Source organism: Mauremys mutica, chromosome 9 (assembly GCF_020497125.1).
Source record: "Mauremys mutica isolate MM-2020 ecotype Southern chromosome 9, ASM2049712v1, whole genome shotgun sequence".
In the NCBI taxonomy this organism is placed as follows: Eukaryota; Metazoa; Chordata; order Testudines; family Geoemydidae; genus Mauremys; species Mauremys mutica.
In genome coordinates, this window is record NC_059080.1 from 89,526,270 (window position 1) to 89,541,136 (window position 14,867).

The 14,867-nt window shown below is 44.9% G+C and overlaps 1 protein-coding gene across 2 annotated transcripts; it reads right to left on the reverse strand.

Moving 5' to 3' along the window:
• Window positions 1–476: 476 nt before the first annotated feature.
• RPL22L1 (ribosomal protein L22 like 1) lies at window positions 477–4,440 on the reverse strand. 2 transcript variants are annotated; one of them, XM_045031053.1, is made up of 4 exons: window positions 4,375–4,440; window positions 2,781–2,873; window positions 2,040–2,161; window positions 477–739 (listed from the first exon to the last, which is right to left on the reverse strand). In XM_045031053.1, exons 1-4 carry the CDS (start codon window positions 4,381–4,383, stop codon window positions 595–597), a joined length of 369 nt encoding a protein of 122 aa, XP_044886988.1. In that variant the 5' UTR covers window positions 4,384–4,440; the 3' UTR covers window positions 477–594. The 2 variants fall into 2 exon arrangements, with proteins under 2 accessions (XP_044886988.1, XP_044886987.1); XM_045031052.1 differs by lacking the exon at window positions 4,375–4,440 and adding an exon at window positions 3,528–3,675.
• Between the last annotated feature and the right edge of the window lie 10,427 nt (window positions 4,441–14,867).

Genomic DNA, 14,867 nt, shown 5'->3' on the forward strand with positions numbered 1-14,867 from the left:
ATATAAGCTACATGTTCGCACATGGCACTTTACTCGTTATTTTCTGTATATAAGCAGATCACATTCTTGAGCATCATCAAAATCTTGCTTTTCTTTGATAATTATATATGTACATTACACCTTCAACCCTTATTTTACCTAATTTGAACAATATAGTGTTAAAACAATATGGTGGTCAAAGGCCTTCTAGAGTCACAAGAAGTCCTATAAGAATGTGCCTGCCAAAACCCAAATGTGAGTATGTGTTCTGAATGTATGCAAATTTAATGTAAATGCAAGCGCAAAGTGCCCAATTTTCCTCTCTTTCACTAGTTTTACTACACCACTGGAACTCCACTGACTTCCTAAGTTACTCCTGATTTACCCCAATGAAAGAGAATTGCAAACGAAGTACAAGTCTCTACACTGGCCTTTTACTGTGAATGAAAGTGCAAGAAAGGTTAGTAAGCTGATGCTGACCACACTTCAGCAGGAACTTTTTTTGAAACAGTGTACAAAACCTTTATTCACCAATAAGTTAAAGTGCTTTCATAAATAGATGTTTAGTCTTTTGTACGCTGTTTAAGAGTATAAAGCTTTCAGTAAAAGCTTCATTTATTCCTCAGACTCTGATCCTTCCTCATCTTGACTGATTTGGAAGTAGCGCAGCTCATATGTCTCCTTATCAGATGCGACCACACGAAGCCAGTCACGAAGATTGTTCTTCTTGAGATATTTCTTTGTGAGGTATTTCAGATACCTTTAAAAAAGGTAAATATCAATTAACATTCTCTCATAAGACTTATTGCTGTCTTCTGTGTGACAATCAGGATTCAATTTTATGAATGTAACAAATACAAAAATTGCAGTTTTTAGTAGACATTGAATATTTCCAAAGGTCACCATGCCTAACACCCCTGTTCAGAAACTAAAATGGACTACATGTATAATATTAACTACTTCATACTCAGAATTTCATTCCTGAAGTATCAAATGTTTGCAGTATGTTATACTTCACTATCACACTGTGCTATGGCAGTGAAGACAGTGATGTCAAAGCACTAGAAACTGACACTAGCACACTTAGTTTAGTATTCTCCCCATCCTAAAAGCTTATCTACACACACACAAACTGTAATCCTTAACTGTTAAGGGGGTACAATCCCCCACAAATTCCCCAGTGTGGATGCAATATAAAAGTGCTTATTCTGATACAGCAGGCGTAGGCAACCTATGGCATGCGTGCCGAAGGTGGCACATGAGCTGATTTTCGGTGGCACTCACACTCCCCAGGTCCTGGCCACCGGGCCGGGGGGCTCTTCATTTTAATTTAATTTTAAATGAAGCTTCTTAAACATTTTAAAAACCTTATTTACTTTTTTACATACAACAATAGTTTAGTTATATATTATAGACATAGTAAGAGACCTTCTAAAAACGTTAAAATGTATTACTGGCACGCAAAACCTTAAATTAAAGTGAATAAATGAAGACTCAGCGCACCACTTCTGAAAGGTTGCTGACCCCTGTGATACAGCATATTCCCCTAAATTATGGGGAATAAGCTAACCCTGTATAAGGCAACTTTATCAAACACCGTGACTATGTCGACGCAAGCCTTTTTGTCAGTCAGGGGTGTGGTTTAATTATGCCGCTTGCTGGGGGTAGTTTAATTATGCCAATGGGAGAGCTCTCTCCCGTCGGCATAGAGTGACTACGTGAGAGACCTTACAGGGGCACAGCTGTGCCACTGTAAAGTTTGTAGTGTCGACATAGCCTTAGTTCACACGAGGGGTATACTGATTTAATTATTTCTGTACAAAAACACATCACATGGCTAAGCATAAGTTAAATTGATACAAAAACTGTGTGTAGGCCTGGCTTAAGTCACTAATATTTACATGTTAAGAAAATTAGATATTACACTATTTTACACTAGATCATATCAGAATTAAATTATATCCTGTCCACCTAATCATAATTCAGAATCAATTGAACCATAATATGTATAAAAGGACAAGCAAATCAACAACCACCTTATAGATAAAAACGATGCCCACCTTTTAGAGAACTGCTTCTCAGATATGACTGTGATCTTGTTCTTAAAACGTTCAATGTGAACTACGTTCCCCAGGTTTCCAGTTTTTCCATTGACCTTAACCTTCTCCTTTAGGAACTGTTCCTATTTCAATAAAAGAGGAAAAAAGAACACTAGGGAATGGTGCCCTAGGTATGCACTAGGGAAGGGACCCTAGCCAGATAGCACATGTTAAAAATCCAAATGTACTGTACATGTTATGTACATATCACAGTAAAATCTTGCTGTAAGCAACTGAAACAACCTCTAACAATCTTGAACAACACTTTTAATGTAATTAATAAAATTTCTTCTCTATAAAAGATGTTTCATACTTTTGTTTGAAAATTCACGCCTTTTTAACAAACATTTATTTAAAAGATAAAACTATACTGACTGACAATCAAATTTTTAAACTCATAATTAATATACTTTATCAGCTGGGGCAGAGGGATAGCTCAGTGGCTTGAGCATTGGCCTGCTAAACCTAGGGTGGTGAGTTTAATCCTTAAGGGGGCCACTTAGGGATCTGGGGCAAAAATCAGTACTTGGTCCTGCTAGTGAAGGCAGGGGGCTGGACTCGATGACCTTTCAAGGTCGTTCTAGGAGAGAGGAATATCTCCAATTATTAAAAAAAATAAATTAAGCTGTGGTCTGATCTCCATATATACTTAAACATATTATAAAGTTGTTTATTAAGAATATGAATAATAAAGCTACTTACAAAATTTCCAGAATCAAATATTCCATCTTCTACAGGATGGGTGAGGTCAAGGCTAAACTTCCAAGCTGATTTTTTTGACCTTCTGTCTTTTTGCTTTAAAAATAAGTCAACTAGTTATTACATATCACTCCCCCACCTCCCCCTACACACTTTAAAAAAGAACAAAAAGCAAAACCCTACTACTACCAGGGACATCTGCATGAAAACAGAATCCTGTTTGTTAGTTTATTTATACTATCATTAAATGGACTCATTCACTATCTCTTGCAAGGAGTAGGCCACACAATTGCCTGACACCTCCTGGACAAAGAGCTGATTACACTGGCTTCTAAAGTCTAGGCTAAACTTATGCATTTTATTGAATTGTTATGTCAGAGAGGGAGTTACATGTTTTACTAAAACAACGAGAGTTCGGTGGCACCTTAAAGACTAACAGATTTATTTGCCCAAATAAATCTGTTAATCTCTAAAGTGCCACCGAACTCCTTGTTGTTTTTGTGGATACAGACTAACATAACTATGCTGGTAAAAGCCCTACTGTAGTTGGAGTTTCACCCGTGTAAAGGCACTTTAACTGGTATAGCTCATGCCAGCACTTTTATACAAATATAAGAGTTTAACTATACTGGTGTAATTATACTAGCAAAGCCTTCTTGCTGTAGGCCTTAGTTTCTTATTCTATAGATCATATCAGTTATAGGACTTCTCATTACCAGTCTACTTACTATAAGTACTGAAAGCTCTTACCAAATTGGCATTAAAAGTCAACTTGGCCAACTCCCCAAACAGACAGACAGTACAGCAACAAAACATGCTCAGAGGATGGAGACTTTAGGCACCCACGTTTGAAAATGCTAACCAAAAAAGGTGCCTCCATGAGCACCCCCAGCTCCATTCAAATGAATAGGATCAGGGAGTCTTCAGCACCTCTGAAAGAAAGCGGGCCACTTTTACTAAGGTGCTTAAATATGGATTCACCTGCCTAGCTAAGTACTCACGTCTGAAAATCTCAGCCTGCGCACACAGCGATCAAGGCACAGTTGAGATTTCACAGGGTCCGAGTCACGCTATCCAAAGACCCAGTTTGAACGGGCTGTGCCCTTACATGGTGCCTTTCACCTCAAGACGACAACTCACTTTGCGAGGCTAGTAACCACCGCGGCAAGGCAGTGAGGCGTTAGCTCGACTGTGGGGAAACTGAGGCACGGGCGCAGGTAAGCGTTTAGCCCGCAGTTACAGCGCGAGCTCTGCAGGCCTGACTCCTACGTTCATGGGCTACCCGCTTTATAAGCCCCCAGCCACGGCCCTTGGCCCCCCGCCCTCAGTGTTCCGCCGCGGGACTGGGTCAGCCTTAACGCAAGGGGGGGGGAAGGACCTGTCAGGCTGCACTGAGGCGGGACCGAGTCCCACTGGAGCCATCTGCGGGGTGAGCGCGACCCACATCAGCCGCCCCGGCCCGCAGCGACAGCCTGGCGCAGAGCCGCCCCTCCCCCTCACGGGAGCAAACGGGCAGCGAGGTCCGGCGCAGCGGTACCGGGCTTGTCTAACCCTCCCGCGGGCGCCGGGCGGCCACGCGCCCGCCCCGCTCACTCACCGGCGCCATCTCGCCAGCGCTCAGGCCTCTCAAAAGGCGGAAGCCGCCGCCGCGCGGGGCTTTTATCGGTATCGTGGTGTGATGTCATCACGCAGGAGCGCGAGGCGCAAAGGAGAAAGACGCGGCCGAATGGGGGGTGGCTGTTGCGTCACAGCCTGCGAGGGGGCGGGGCGGGGCGTGGGCAGTCGGCTGCGCTCTACCGCGAGGCGCTCGCCGGGCTGTGCCATGCTGCGCTGAGAGGGGGGGGAGGCGCAGGGGAGGCTGGAGTGTTGCGTTCCTACTTGTTTGTGTCCCACAGAACAGGAGCAGGGGTGAGAGGTTGGGGATTGTTGGGGTGTTTTTGCAACTTTAAGAAACACGGTTAAAGCAACAACAACAGAACAAACCCCAGGACTGCCCCCGAGACGCTTACGTGCCAAAACGTTAAAAATTAAGAAAAAAAAAGGCTTTTCAAAAAGGAAAAAATATTTGAACTATTAAGGCAAATCCAACCTAAAACAAAACCTTGGGGCAGTTTTTCAAAATATGATTTAAGGTCCCACTCCCGCAATGAGCTTTGCCCAGGTGTACCCCTAAAGCCAGGCAGAGCTCCGTGCAGGACTGGGGTCTACATTGCTAAAGGTGAAGAAAATGTTGACTGAAAATGTTGAAGCAGTCACACTTTGAGCCAGCAATGACATTGTTTTTTCTTGGCCCAGGCAAACTATGGGCCTTATCCTGCATTAGGCTATGTTAACAGACCCTAGCACCTTTACAACAATCCCATTGATTTCAGTGGGACGCCACAAAGGTAGAGGGCTTTGTTGTGTTAGCAGCTCCTATGCAGCACTCAGTCTACAAATCATTTTCCTGGACTGTATGCCTTTTGCAGCCAGCATAACGCTCTCAATAAGCTATGATGACAGGTCTAATCCTGAAAACTTCTGCTCCTTGAAGTGGTGAAACTTTTTCTCTCTCATCCTCAACTCCCCAGAACCATCTTTCACACCCACTGTTGTAACATAGCTGTAACATAGTAACCCTCTCTCTGACGAATCCATGCAAAGTGATGACCTGCTGGCAGAGGTGAAAGTAAGCTGGTATGCACCCATACGGAGGACCAGTAAGAAAAGGAGACTGACTGAGGGAGGGAAAGAGAAGCCTGCTCCCTGCATAAGAATAGTTTAAACTCAGCTGTTCCCTGATGGTTCAGCCCCCAGGGCTAGGTTTCTGGCCTCCTTGTTAATTTCACTCACAGTAGCTGGGAGGAGGGGGTCGAGGGGAGGGTGTGTTTGACAATGGCAGGGGCAGTCCCTGTCTGTCCCCGGGGATGAGGGGATCTCTCCTACTAATATACACAACAAATACAAGCATTTGGCTGCACAGCTTAAATCCTGAGCTAATAAAAGCAGGTGGAAGGGGAAAACTCACTGTCACTGAGCAGGGGGTTGGACTAGATGACCTCCTGAGGTCCCTTCCAACCCTGAGATTCTATGATTCTGTCTCCTCCCTCCCCCTCCTCCAGCCAGGCTACAGACAAGGCTCTGAATTCCTCCCCATTCCCCCCAGCAGGGGTTTTCCTCTAGGCTCTAGCTTGCAGTAGACTGACTGAGATGCCTGCTATTGCTGCCTGCAAAAGAAGAGTTTAAACTCCAGCTGTTCCCTGTGCAGTTCAGTGCCCAGAGTTAGGAGCCGTTTCTGGCATCCTTGTTAATTTCACTCCCAGTTGTTGTTGGGTGTGTGTGACCATGGCAGGGGCCAGGGCCGGCTCCAGAGCCCAGCGGGGCAAGCACCCGCCTGGGGCGGCCCTTTCCTGGGGGGGCGGCAGGCTGGGCCGGCGGACCTGCCGCAGTCATGCCTGCGGGAGGTCCACCGGAGCCCCGGGAGCAGCGGACCTGCCGCAGGCATGACTGCGGAGGGGACGCTCGGCCGGCGGCTCCAGTGGACCTCCCGCAGGCATGACTGCGGGCGGTTCGCTGGTCCCGCGGCTCGGTTGGACCTCCCGCAGGAATGCCTGCGGCAGCTCAACCGGAGCCGCCGGACCAGCGAACCGCCCGCAGCTGCGGGAGGTCCAGCCGAGCCGCGCGACCAGCGGACCCTCCGCAGTCATGCCTGCGGGAGGTCCGCTGCTCCCGCGGCTCGGGGGCGCCTCCCGGCCATGACTGCTTGGGGCGGCCAAATTTGTAGAGCCGCCCCTGGCAGGGGCAGTTCTTTTCTGCCCCCAGGATGAGGGGATCTCCTAAACACAATCAAGATCAGGAACCATTTCCAAGTTCAAATCTATCCCATTCCCTCCCCAGAAGAGGATCATGGTTGTGATGTCCAAACTGCTTGCAGATCCTCTTTGAAATGTTACTGTTTAAAAAAAACACAAAAAACATGGAGAACATGGTGGAAAGATGTGTCATGATGATTAGGGTTTATTTTGGGCAAAGCAATTTTGCTAAAGCAACTAAAGATTTACAGGGAAAGCAAATAGCCCCCATAGACAAAACCACAAAGGGATTGGAGGGGAAAACTGAATATTCAGCGAAATTATTGTGCCTCCTTTGAAAGAAATAGTAGTTTTCATTCCAATCCACCCTCTTTATATATTGATTTAAACACTTGAAATGTCCTAAGGACAGCAGGTGCAATCTCAGATCTCTTTTTGATAAAACTTTCTTTAAATATCTTGTATATTTCATGAAGGCTATTCCAGTAGTCCTTCATTCACCCCTGACTTTCCCTTCCTCTCCTCCTCCGCCGGGCTCCTTCCCTGGCTGGCTGGCTGTGGTTTTTGCCTTGGTTACTTACTCCTTGGCAGACCCAGCCCAGCGGCACCTGCTGGCTCTCTGCAGGCAGCAGCCCACAGGGGCGGTTGCTGGGGTTGCTGCTGGTCGGTGGCAGGCTGCAGCTGTATTGTTTGTGACACATTCATACACATACATACAGTCTGTATGTATGTATGAATGTGTGTGTCACAAACAATGCAGCTGCAGCCTGCTGCCGATTGCCCCGACCCCAGCAACCGGCCCCTACTATTGTATTTTAGTAGTATTGGAGATCCCCTCATCCAGGGGGCAGAAAAGAACTGCCCCTGCCATGGTTACACACAGCTTCCCCCCTGCCCTCCCCCAACAACTGGGAGTGAAATTAACAAAGATGCCAGAAACCTCTCTTAACCCTGGGGGCTGAACCATCAGGGAACAACTGAGTTTAAACTGTTCTTATGCAGGAGGCAGTCTCCCTGCTGCAAGTTAGAGGGAAGCCTCTGCAGCAGCTGCTGAGTGGGTAGGGAGAAAGCACAGAGCCTAGCATCGGCAGCCTGGCTGGAGGAGGAGGAAAGACACAGAGAAAAATGTGACAGTGAGTTTTCACTTTTTCAGGTTTATTCCAATAGTAAAGTTTTATTACAGACAGTACTGGTAGTAGTAATAGTAGCTTTATTTTCTCTATCTATGTCATGCAATGGGAGGGATCCATGAAGTACGTAGGAGAGGTGGGTGGGTTGCTTGCGATTGGACCATATGGGTAAGAAATGTAAATTACTTTCACCTCTGCCCAAACCCCAGGGCTCCCAGCCACCTCTGCAGCTGGGAGCTCTGGGGTTAATTTAAAGGGCCTGGCTCCTAGCTTCAGCTGAATCCCTGAGCTCTTTAAATCCTGATTTAAAAGCCCCAGGATTTAAAGGCCCCACCTCTTCCGATAGAGGCCACGCCTCTTCCAGTTGAGGCCCCTCCCCTTCCACAGTACTGTGGAGTAAGTCCTTTAAGTTACTTTCACCCCTGCCTGCTGGCAATACAAAAGGCTTTAAGATCAAAGTAGTGAGTGAGTCAGGACACCAGCACAATGGGAACATAAGGACAACTGGCAACTGTAGCCCTGAGGATTAATCTGTTGGTCTGTATAAAATGTCTTTTTGATAAAGTGTGTAAGCTGCATAGATTAATAGAATTTGCAATAGCTGTAATGCAAGATACCTAGAAACTTCTAGGCCAGACATCCTGGCCTATTTCCTCTGTGACGCTGACAGCAACCTTTAAGACCCTTACTCAGAAAAGTAATAATAGGATACAAACCTACGCAAAATGTCTAGGGACCTTTTGAATGTTTACTAACCTTTCACCTAGTTAGGGTGAAAAGTGGGGTTTTTCTGCCCACAAATGTAACACGTACACCCGCAAGATGCTACATAGCTGTCATTAGTATGCACACAAAAGGTCAGCCTATGAAAACAGGTACCCTCATCTTTCCATGGGGGAAAGACAAATTTGGGCATAGGAGGAAGGATTTCTCCCTATAAAAAGGGTGACAATCCTCCATTAGGTAGGCGATACCATCTTTCTACTCTCCATCGTCTCAACTTGCTTCGAAGCCTCTTTCTCCTATGAAAGCTGTCAATACTAAGTCGTAGTATTAATTCTTTTCAAAGTTGTAAGTATGAACCAATTCTTATTTCACCTCTAAGCATCTATGCTAAGAAGGGTTTAATTCATAACCAGTTTCTTTATAACTATACTTCCTCTAGCAGAGGTGTGAAATTCACTTTAGTACTATTTGCTGCAAAATGCATTAGAACTGTGTAAGATCATATCATATCTCCTAAAGAACTGTGATATTTTGTAACTTTGTAATCAAACTGCTTTTAACATTTTACATTTACTTCTTGTTTTATTGGTTTTAAATAAAAGGTCTTGTTTGACTAAACTTTGTCTCAGTGTAAATTCCTGTTATACCCCAATCTCCTTGTATTAAATTCTGTGAAGCCTGATTCAAGACGAACTTTTATCTTCTGATCACACATATTGGCGAGCCATACCCATATTATTTATATCTATTAATTATTACTAACATTCTTAATTAATTAGAAAATTAATTATTAAATAAAACTAAATTAAGTGGATAAATTCCACTGTCCCTACTAACCCTCCCCAAATCAGGCAACACAACAGAAAACAGAACAAGAAGGCAGAAGGGGAGACAGAGTCACACAACTAGAAATGGAGGCGGCTGTGGAATCACAAAATATGGAAATTCAGTCAACTTTGCAATATATCTGTGTTCCCCTTACATGGTAGTAGAAGAGATAATGCCTGCATACAGGGACCAGAAAATCTGTATCAGTTTCAAATATATTAGCACTAAGGGACTGTTGCAGCAGGACAAAGGGCCATTGGACCACACTTAGGCTGGGAACAACCCCTATACGGTCACAAAGTGGCAACACAAATTCCCCATTTCTCTATATATCATAAGATATATCTGTATATCATAATATTCCAGAAACCTGATTCTGTATGTCACTCTGGAGCTTAGAATTAACTGTAGTCAGTGTGAAGCAATGGAACCAGCTACAAGCATGGTTGAGAGCTCTTCTTATTTAGAGTATCACCAGGTTCAGTCATTACCAGGTTTTGTGGTCTGTCACTGTCCAACCCTTACGGTCTCAGACTTTTTTACTTCTTTTACACACAACTTCATGAATTACTCCTGTGACAGGCTAGTACAGGCTTTCAGCTACTAAAAGTTAATGTCTGCATCAGGGGTCGGCAACCTTTCAGAAGTGGTGTGCTGAGTCTTCATTTATTCACTCTAATTTAAGGTTTCGCAGGCCAGTAATACATTTTAACGTTTTTAGAAGGTCTCTTTCTATAAGCCTATAATATATAAGTAAACTATTGTTGTATGCAAAGTAAATAAAGTTTTTAAAATGTTTAAAAAGCTTCATATAAAATTAAAATGCAGAGCCCCCCAGACCAGTGGCCAAGACCCGGGCAGTGCCACTGAAAAATCAGCTCGTGTGCCGCCCTTGGCACGCATGCCATAGGTTGCCTACGCCGGTCTACTTGTTGCTTTAAATTATTCCTCAATTTTACACACTATAATGACAGGAGCCCACCCTTGATCTCCAACATTTCTTCTTTCCTGGCCACACAAAAGTCAGGGTAGTAGCTTGATTGCTGCTGTATCTTTATCTTCCTTCCCACCAAGTCACAGTTTCCCCTCCATTCACCTCTGAATGGCCACTATGTGCAGTTTCTTCCTGCCTCTCCCCATGTACTAGAAAATTGTCCTTTGATTATCCTTCCAACTTCCTGCTTCATGATTATGATCTGGAAAAACCTGTTGGCAATACTTGGGACAGCATATGTCAGGTGGCTATTGTGACGGGTTATCCCTCTACTCGAGGGTGCCACCTGACATACTGGGGTACCACTGAGCCCACCTGTTCCATCAGCCTGGGCTCTCATACCTTATCCTGCTGAGCCAGGCCCTCAAGCCTCCTCCAGCACACACACGTAGGGACACACCCAGTACTCAAGTGCAGGGGCGGCTCTAGGCACCAGCAAACCAAGCTGTTGCCTAGGGCGGCCAAATCTAGGGGGCGGCAGGCTGGGCCGGTGGACCTGCCGCAGTCATGCCTGCGGGAGGTCCACCGGAGCCGCGGACGAGCGGACCTGCCGCAGGCATGACTGCGGAGGGGGCGCTCGTCCCGCGGCTCGGCTGGACCTCCCGCAGGCATGACTGCGGCAGCTCAAGCGGAGCCGCCGGACCCGCGAACCGTCCGCAGCCGTGCCCGCGGGAGGTCCGCTCGTCCCGGGGCTCCGGTGGACCTGCCGCGGGAGCTCAACCGGAGCCGCGGGAAGAGGGGACCCGCCGCGGGACCGAGGAAGGGCGGCGCAGCACACCGCGCTGCTTGGGGCAGCCTATTTTCTAGAGCCGCCCCTGCTCAAGTGCACACCCATCTCTAGAGTGCAAACCCAAAATATCAGCTTGCGCAGCACAGAGAACCGTACAGCATAAGTGAGTGAAATCCGCTCCCTCCCTCAATGTGGAGGAAGATATGCCCAGCTTTTTGCCTCCCCTCCCCAGTTACGAATTTGTTTAGAGAAACCAAAAAAGTTTATTAGCTACAAAAGATAGATTTTAAGTGATTATAAAGGATAGCACAGATAAAAGCAGATTACCCAGCAAAATACACAAAAACTTAATTAAGCTTAAGATACTAAAAAACTGGTTACAAGTAGTAGTTTCTCACCCTAAATGTTTTAGGCAGATTGCAAAGGTTCTTGTAGGCTTGTAGGTTCTTGCAGCTTAAAACTCCAGGTATTTCTTTCACGGGCCAGACACCTTCCCAGCCTGGGCTCAGTCCTCCCCCACCTTTGCTTCTTAGATATTTCCAGCAGTTATCTTGGGTGGGGATTCAGTGAAGAACCAACCCTGACTAAGTCACTACCCTGCCTTAAAGAGGTTTTACATATGGCGGGAACCCTTTGTTTCCCAGTGTGGTTCCCTGGTTTCCCCCCATCCCCCCGGAAAAATACTGGTGTTCTATCATGGAGTCCAGTACCAGGTGACAGGATCACATGACCCTGCAGTGTCAAAGCAGCCATGAGTCAAAAGTTTATTTGCAGTGTCCACAGGAAGGCTTTCCAGGAAGGTGACAAACATCGTCTAAGATATATTGTTCTCTCTAATGGCCCATCCAGACTGATTGCATTCTATCTGGTGGACATTCCCCAGGCGTAAACCCACTTGTAATTGATACATAATCAATGTTCCTGACTACGGATACAGAAATGATACATGCATACAAATAGAATAATCATATTCAGTAAATCATAACCTTTCCAGTGATATCTCACATACCTTATCTTGCACAAAACACATCATAGTTATGCTATAATATGATTATAACAATATTTCTATTAAGAATATGGGGTGGTGTCACAGCTGTACAGCCAGATTTGTAAAAAGCAACAGCCTATTGTCACTGCTATGCCTATGCCCACATGTACATCAGCTGAAGCATCCTCATCAAATGCTGGGGGCCTGATTCTCAGCGCACCTAATGAGTAAGACAGCTGAAGCTGGCTCACTTATGCACCTACACAATTCTTAGAATAATAGACGCAGAACTCTTAAAAAACAAAACAGGATTTATGTAAATATTGCCACAGTTCAGGGTAACTGCATCTGTATGCCCCCTCTGGGGTCCCTTGAGGCTGTAGGCTCCCAGCTCCTCAACCATCATGTGACTTAGGTAGAGATATGAGCCTCAGGCTCTCCCGTCTAGGATTTTTCCCAATGGTGTTATTTTTCTAGAGGTGTTACAACCGGAATGAATTTGCCCAATCACCCACCATTACTCTTAGCTCCTAGAGGAGCAGCGGTCACCTTCCCCATGGAATTACATATGATCCCTGACCCGCAATGGTACATTAACTTAATACAGTCTGAGCTCCCAAAGACAGTGCAGGAAACTGCCATATCTGTCATACCTACACAACAGGCAGCAAGTACTTCACAACTTGAAAGTTCATTTTGAGTCCTCATCAACGACCACAAAATTTCACATAGGGTGATGAGAGATTCTATAAAATTTCATGTCTAAAAGCCAAGTGACTATATAATAGCCATATGACCAATAGCAGATACAGTCATTACAGTCTCTGTGGTGTAACTAACAATTAAAATGTGTACAAGAGTTAGTGCCACATATAATTTTTTTTCTTTTTATTTAGAAACATAAAACGTACCCACACATAGGCTCCAAGCACACTATTAATTTTAAAAAGGAAATTTGTCTTACCTGTGAATTTTCATTCAAGCACAAGACATCTTCTCTGTGGTTAGGGCACTCATCCGGGCAGCGGTAGACCTGTAGTCAATTCCCTGTGACTCAGGCAGAATGGGAATTTGCACTCACAGCTCCCACATCCTGCATGAGTGTTGGGTATAGGTTGCACCTCGTTTTTTCTTGAGAAAAGACTGAGCTGCTTTAGGCACCTAACTTCAAGAGAGGGTTCATGGCTGTGAATCTGAAGGGTAGAAAGGCACCTCCCTTTAGCCCACAGTTGGTGCTTAAGTCATTTGAGGGGTGGGGCTTAGACTCTACCTTTCTCCTCAGCATTGTCTACTGGCTAACTTGGGCAACTCCCCATGTAACATGCCCCCTTTTTTAAGCACCTCACTCTCCTCAGGCATTGTATAGGGAGCCCTGATGCATAACTTGGGGATGTAAATTCCACTTGGTGGCAGGGGGCTGAAAAGTTAAGTGCTGCAGTGCTCAGCCTAAATCCCTCATGAATCCCATACTTAAGTGCCTAAATTACATGGGCTTTCAATAGGACAATACGCTTGAAAATTTTAGCCCAAGTTGTGTTGAGTTAATCCATTGAGATTTATACAATCCGTTTAATGCATACATTCTATGCCTCTCTGGTGCGCTACGACAGCCAGCTGTATCTTCAAAACACTAAGAAACATAGGCAGGCCCATCAAGAGAAATTTTGGGCCCTAGTACATCATGTTCAGTGGAGCCTGACCGCCTCACATTTCACTTTATTTACACTGACATTTTGAAGCTCCCCCTGTGCTCAAGGGCCCAGTACAATTGCCTCTCCCTCTCATCAGCTCTCAGTACAGGACTCACTTAAGAGAGGAAGTTGCATATTCCCAGTTCACACATAAAAGCATTATGAACATGTCAAAAATTAGCAGAGTGCTATCAATTTCCCTTGCCAGCAAAGTGAGTCTAGGAGCATCTTTACAATCCTGCTGTCTGTGCTGGAACAGCTCAGAGGACTTGGAAAGAATGTTCTAGAAATAGGTAATGAGGGTGGTGATCGTCAACAAGCATGTGGACAAGGGTGATCCACTGGATAGTGTACTTAAATTTGCAGAAAGCCTTTGACAAGGTCCATTACCAAAGGCTCTTAAGCAAAGTAAACTGTCATGGGATAAAAAGGAAGGTCCTCTCATGGATCAGACCTAGATTTAAAAGATTGGAAACAAAGGGTAGGAACAAACTGCCAGTTTTCAGACTAGAGAGATAAATAATGGTGTCCCCCATGGGTCTGTACTGGGAGCAGTAGTAAGGTTGTCAATTTTGGTTAGCTATATTCCTGGAGATTTCATCACATGACAATCTTTAATTAAAGATTAATTTTAAGGCTGGAGACTCCAGGCCAGTCCTGGAGGAGTGACAGCCCTAACCAGTACTATTTAACATTCATAAATGATCTGGAAAAAGGGGTAAACAGTGAGGTGGCAAAATTTGCAGATGATACAAAACTACCAAAGATAGTTAAATCAAATGCAGACTTTGAAGAGTTACAAAGGGATCTCACAAAACTAGGTGACTAGGCAACAAAATGACAGATGAAATTGAATGTTGATAAATGTAAAGTAATGCACATTGGAAAAACCTAATCCCAACTGTCCATATAAAAAGATGGAGTCTAAATTAGCTCTAACTACTCAAGAAAGATCTAGGTCAGTGTGGATAGCTCTCTCCAAAAATATCCCCTCAATGTGCAGCAGCAGTCAAGAAAGCTAACAGAAGGTTGGGAAACACTTAAGAGATAATAAGACAAAATATATTACCTCTATATACATCCATGATACACCATATCTTGAATACTCCAGGCAGAGTATTCACCCCCTCTCAAGAAGATGTATTGGAATTGGAAAAGGACAACAAAAATGATGAGGGGTATGGAACAGCTTCCATGTGAGGAGAGATTAAT

What these genes read in the sequence shown, in the direction of transcription:
- RPL22L1 (XM_045031052.1), bottom strand. Translation starts at nt 3,593, where the DNA reads ATGTTTTGTTGCTGTACTGTCTGTCTGTTTGGGGAGTTGGCCAAGTTG. An exon ending in TATTTGATTCTGGAAATTTT is followed by an intron (nt 2,162 to 2,780) that starts GTAAGTAGCTTT and finishes TTATTGAAATAG; the next exon opens with GAACAGTTCCTAAAGGAGAA. An exon ending in GAGAAGCAGTTCTCTAAAAG is followed by an intron (nt 740 to 2,039) that starts GTGGGCATCGTT and finishes CCTTTTTTAAAG; the next exon opens with GTATCTGAAATACCTCACAA.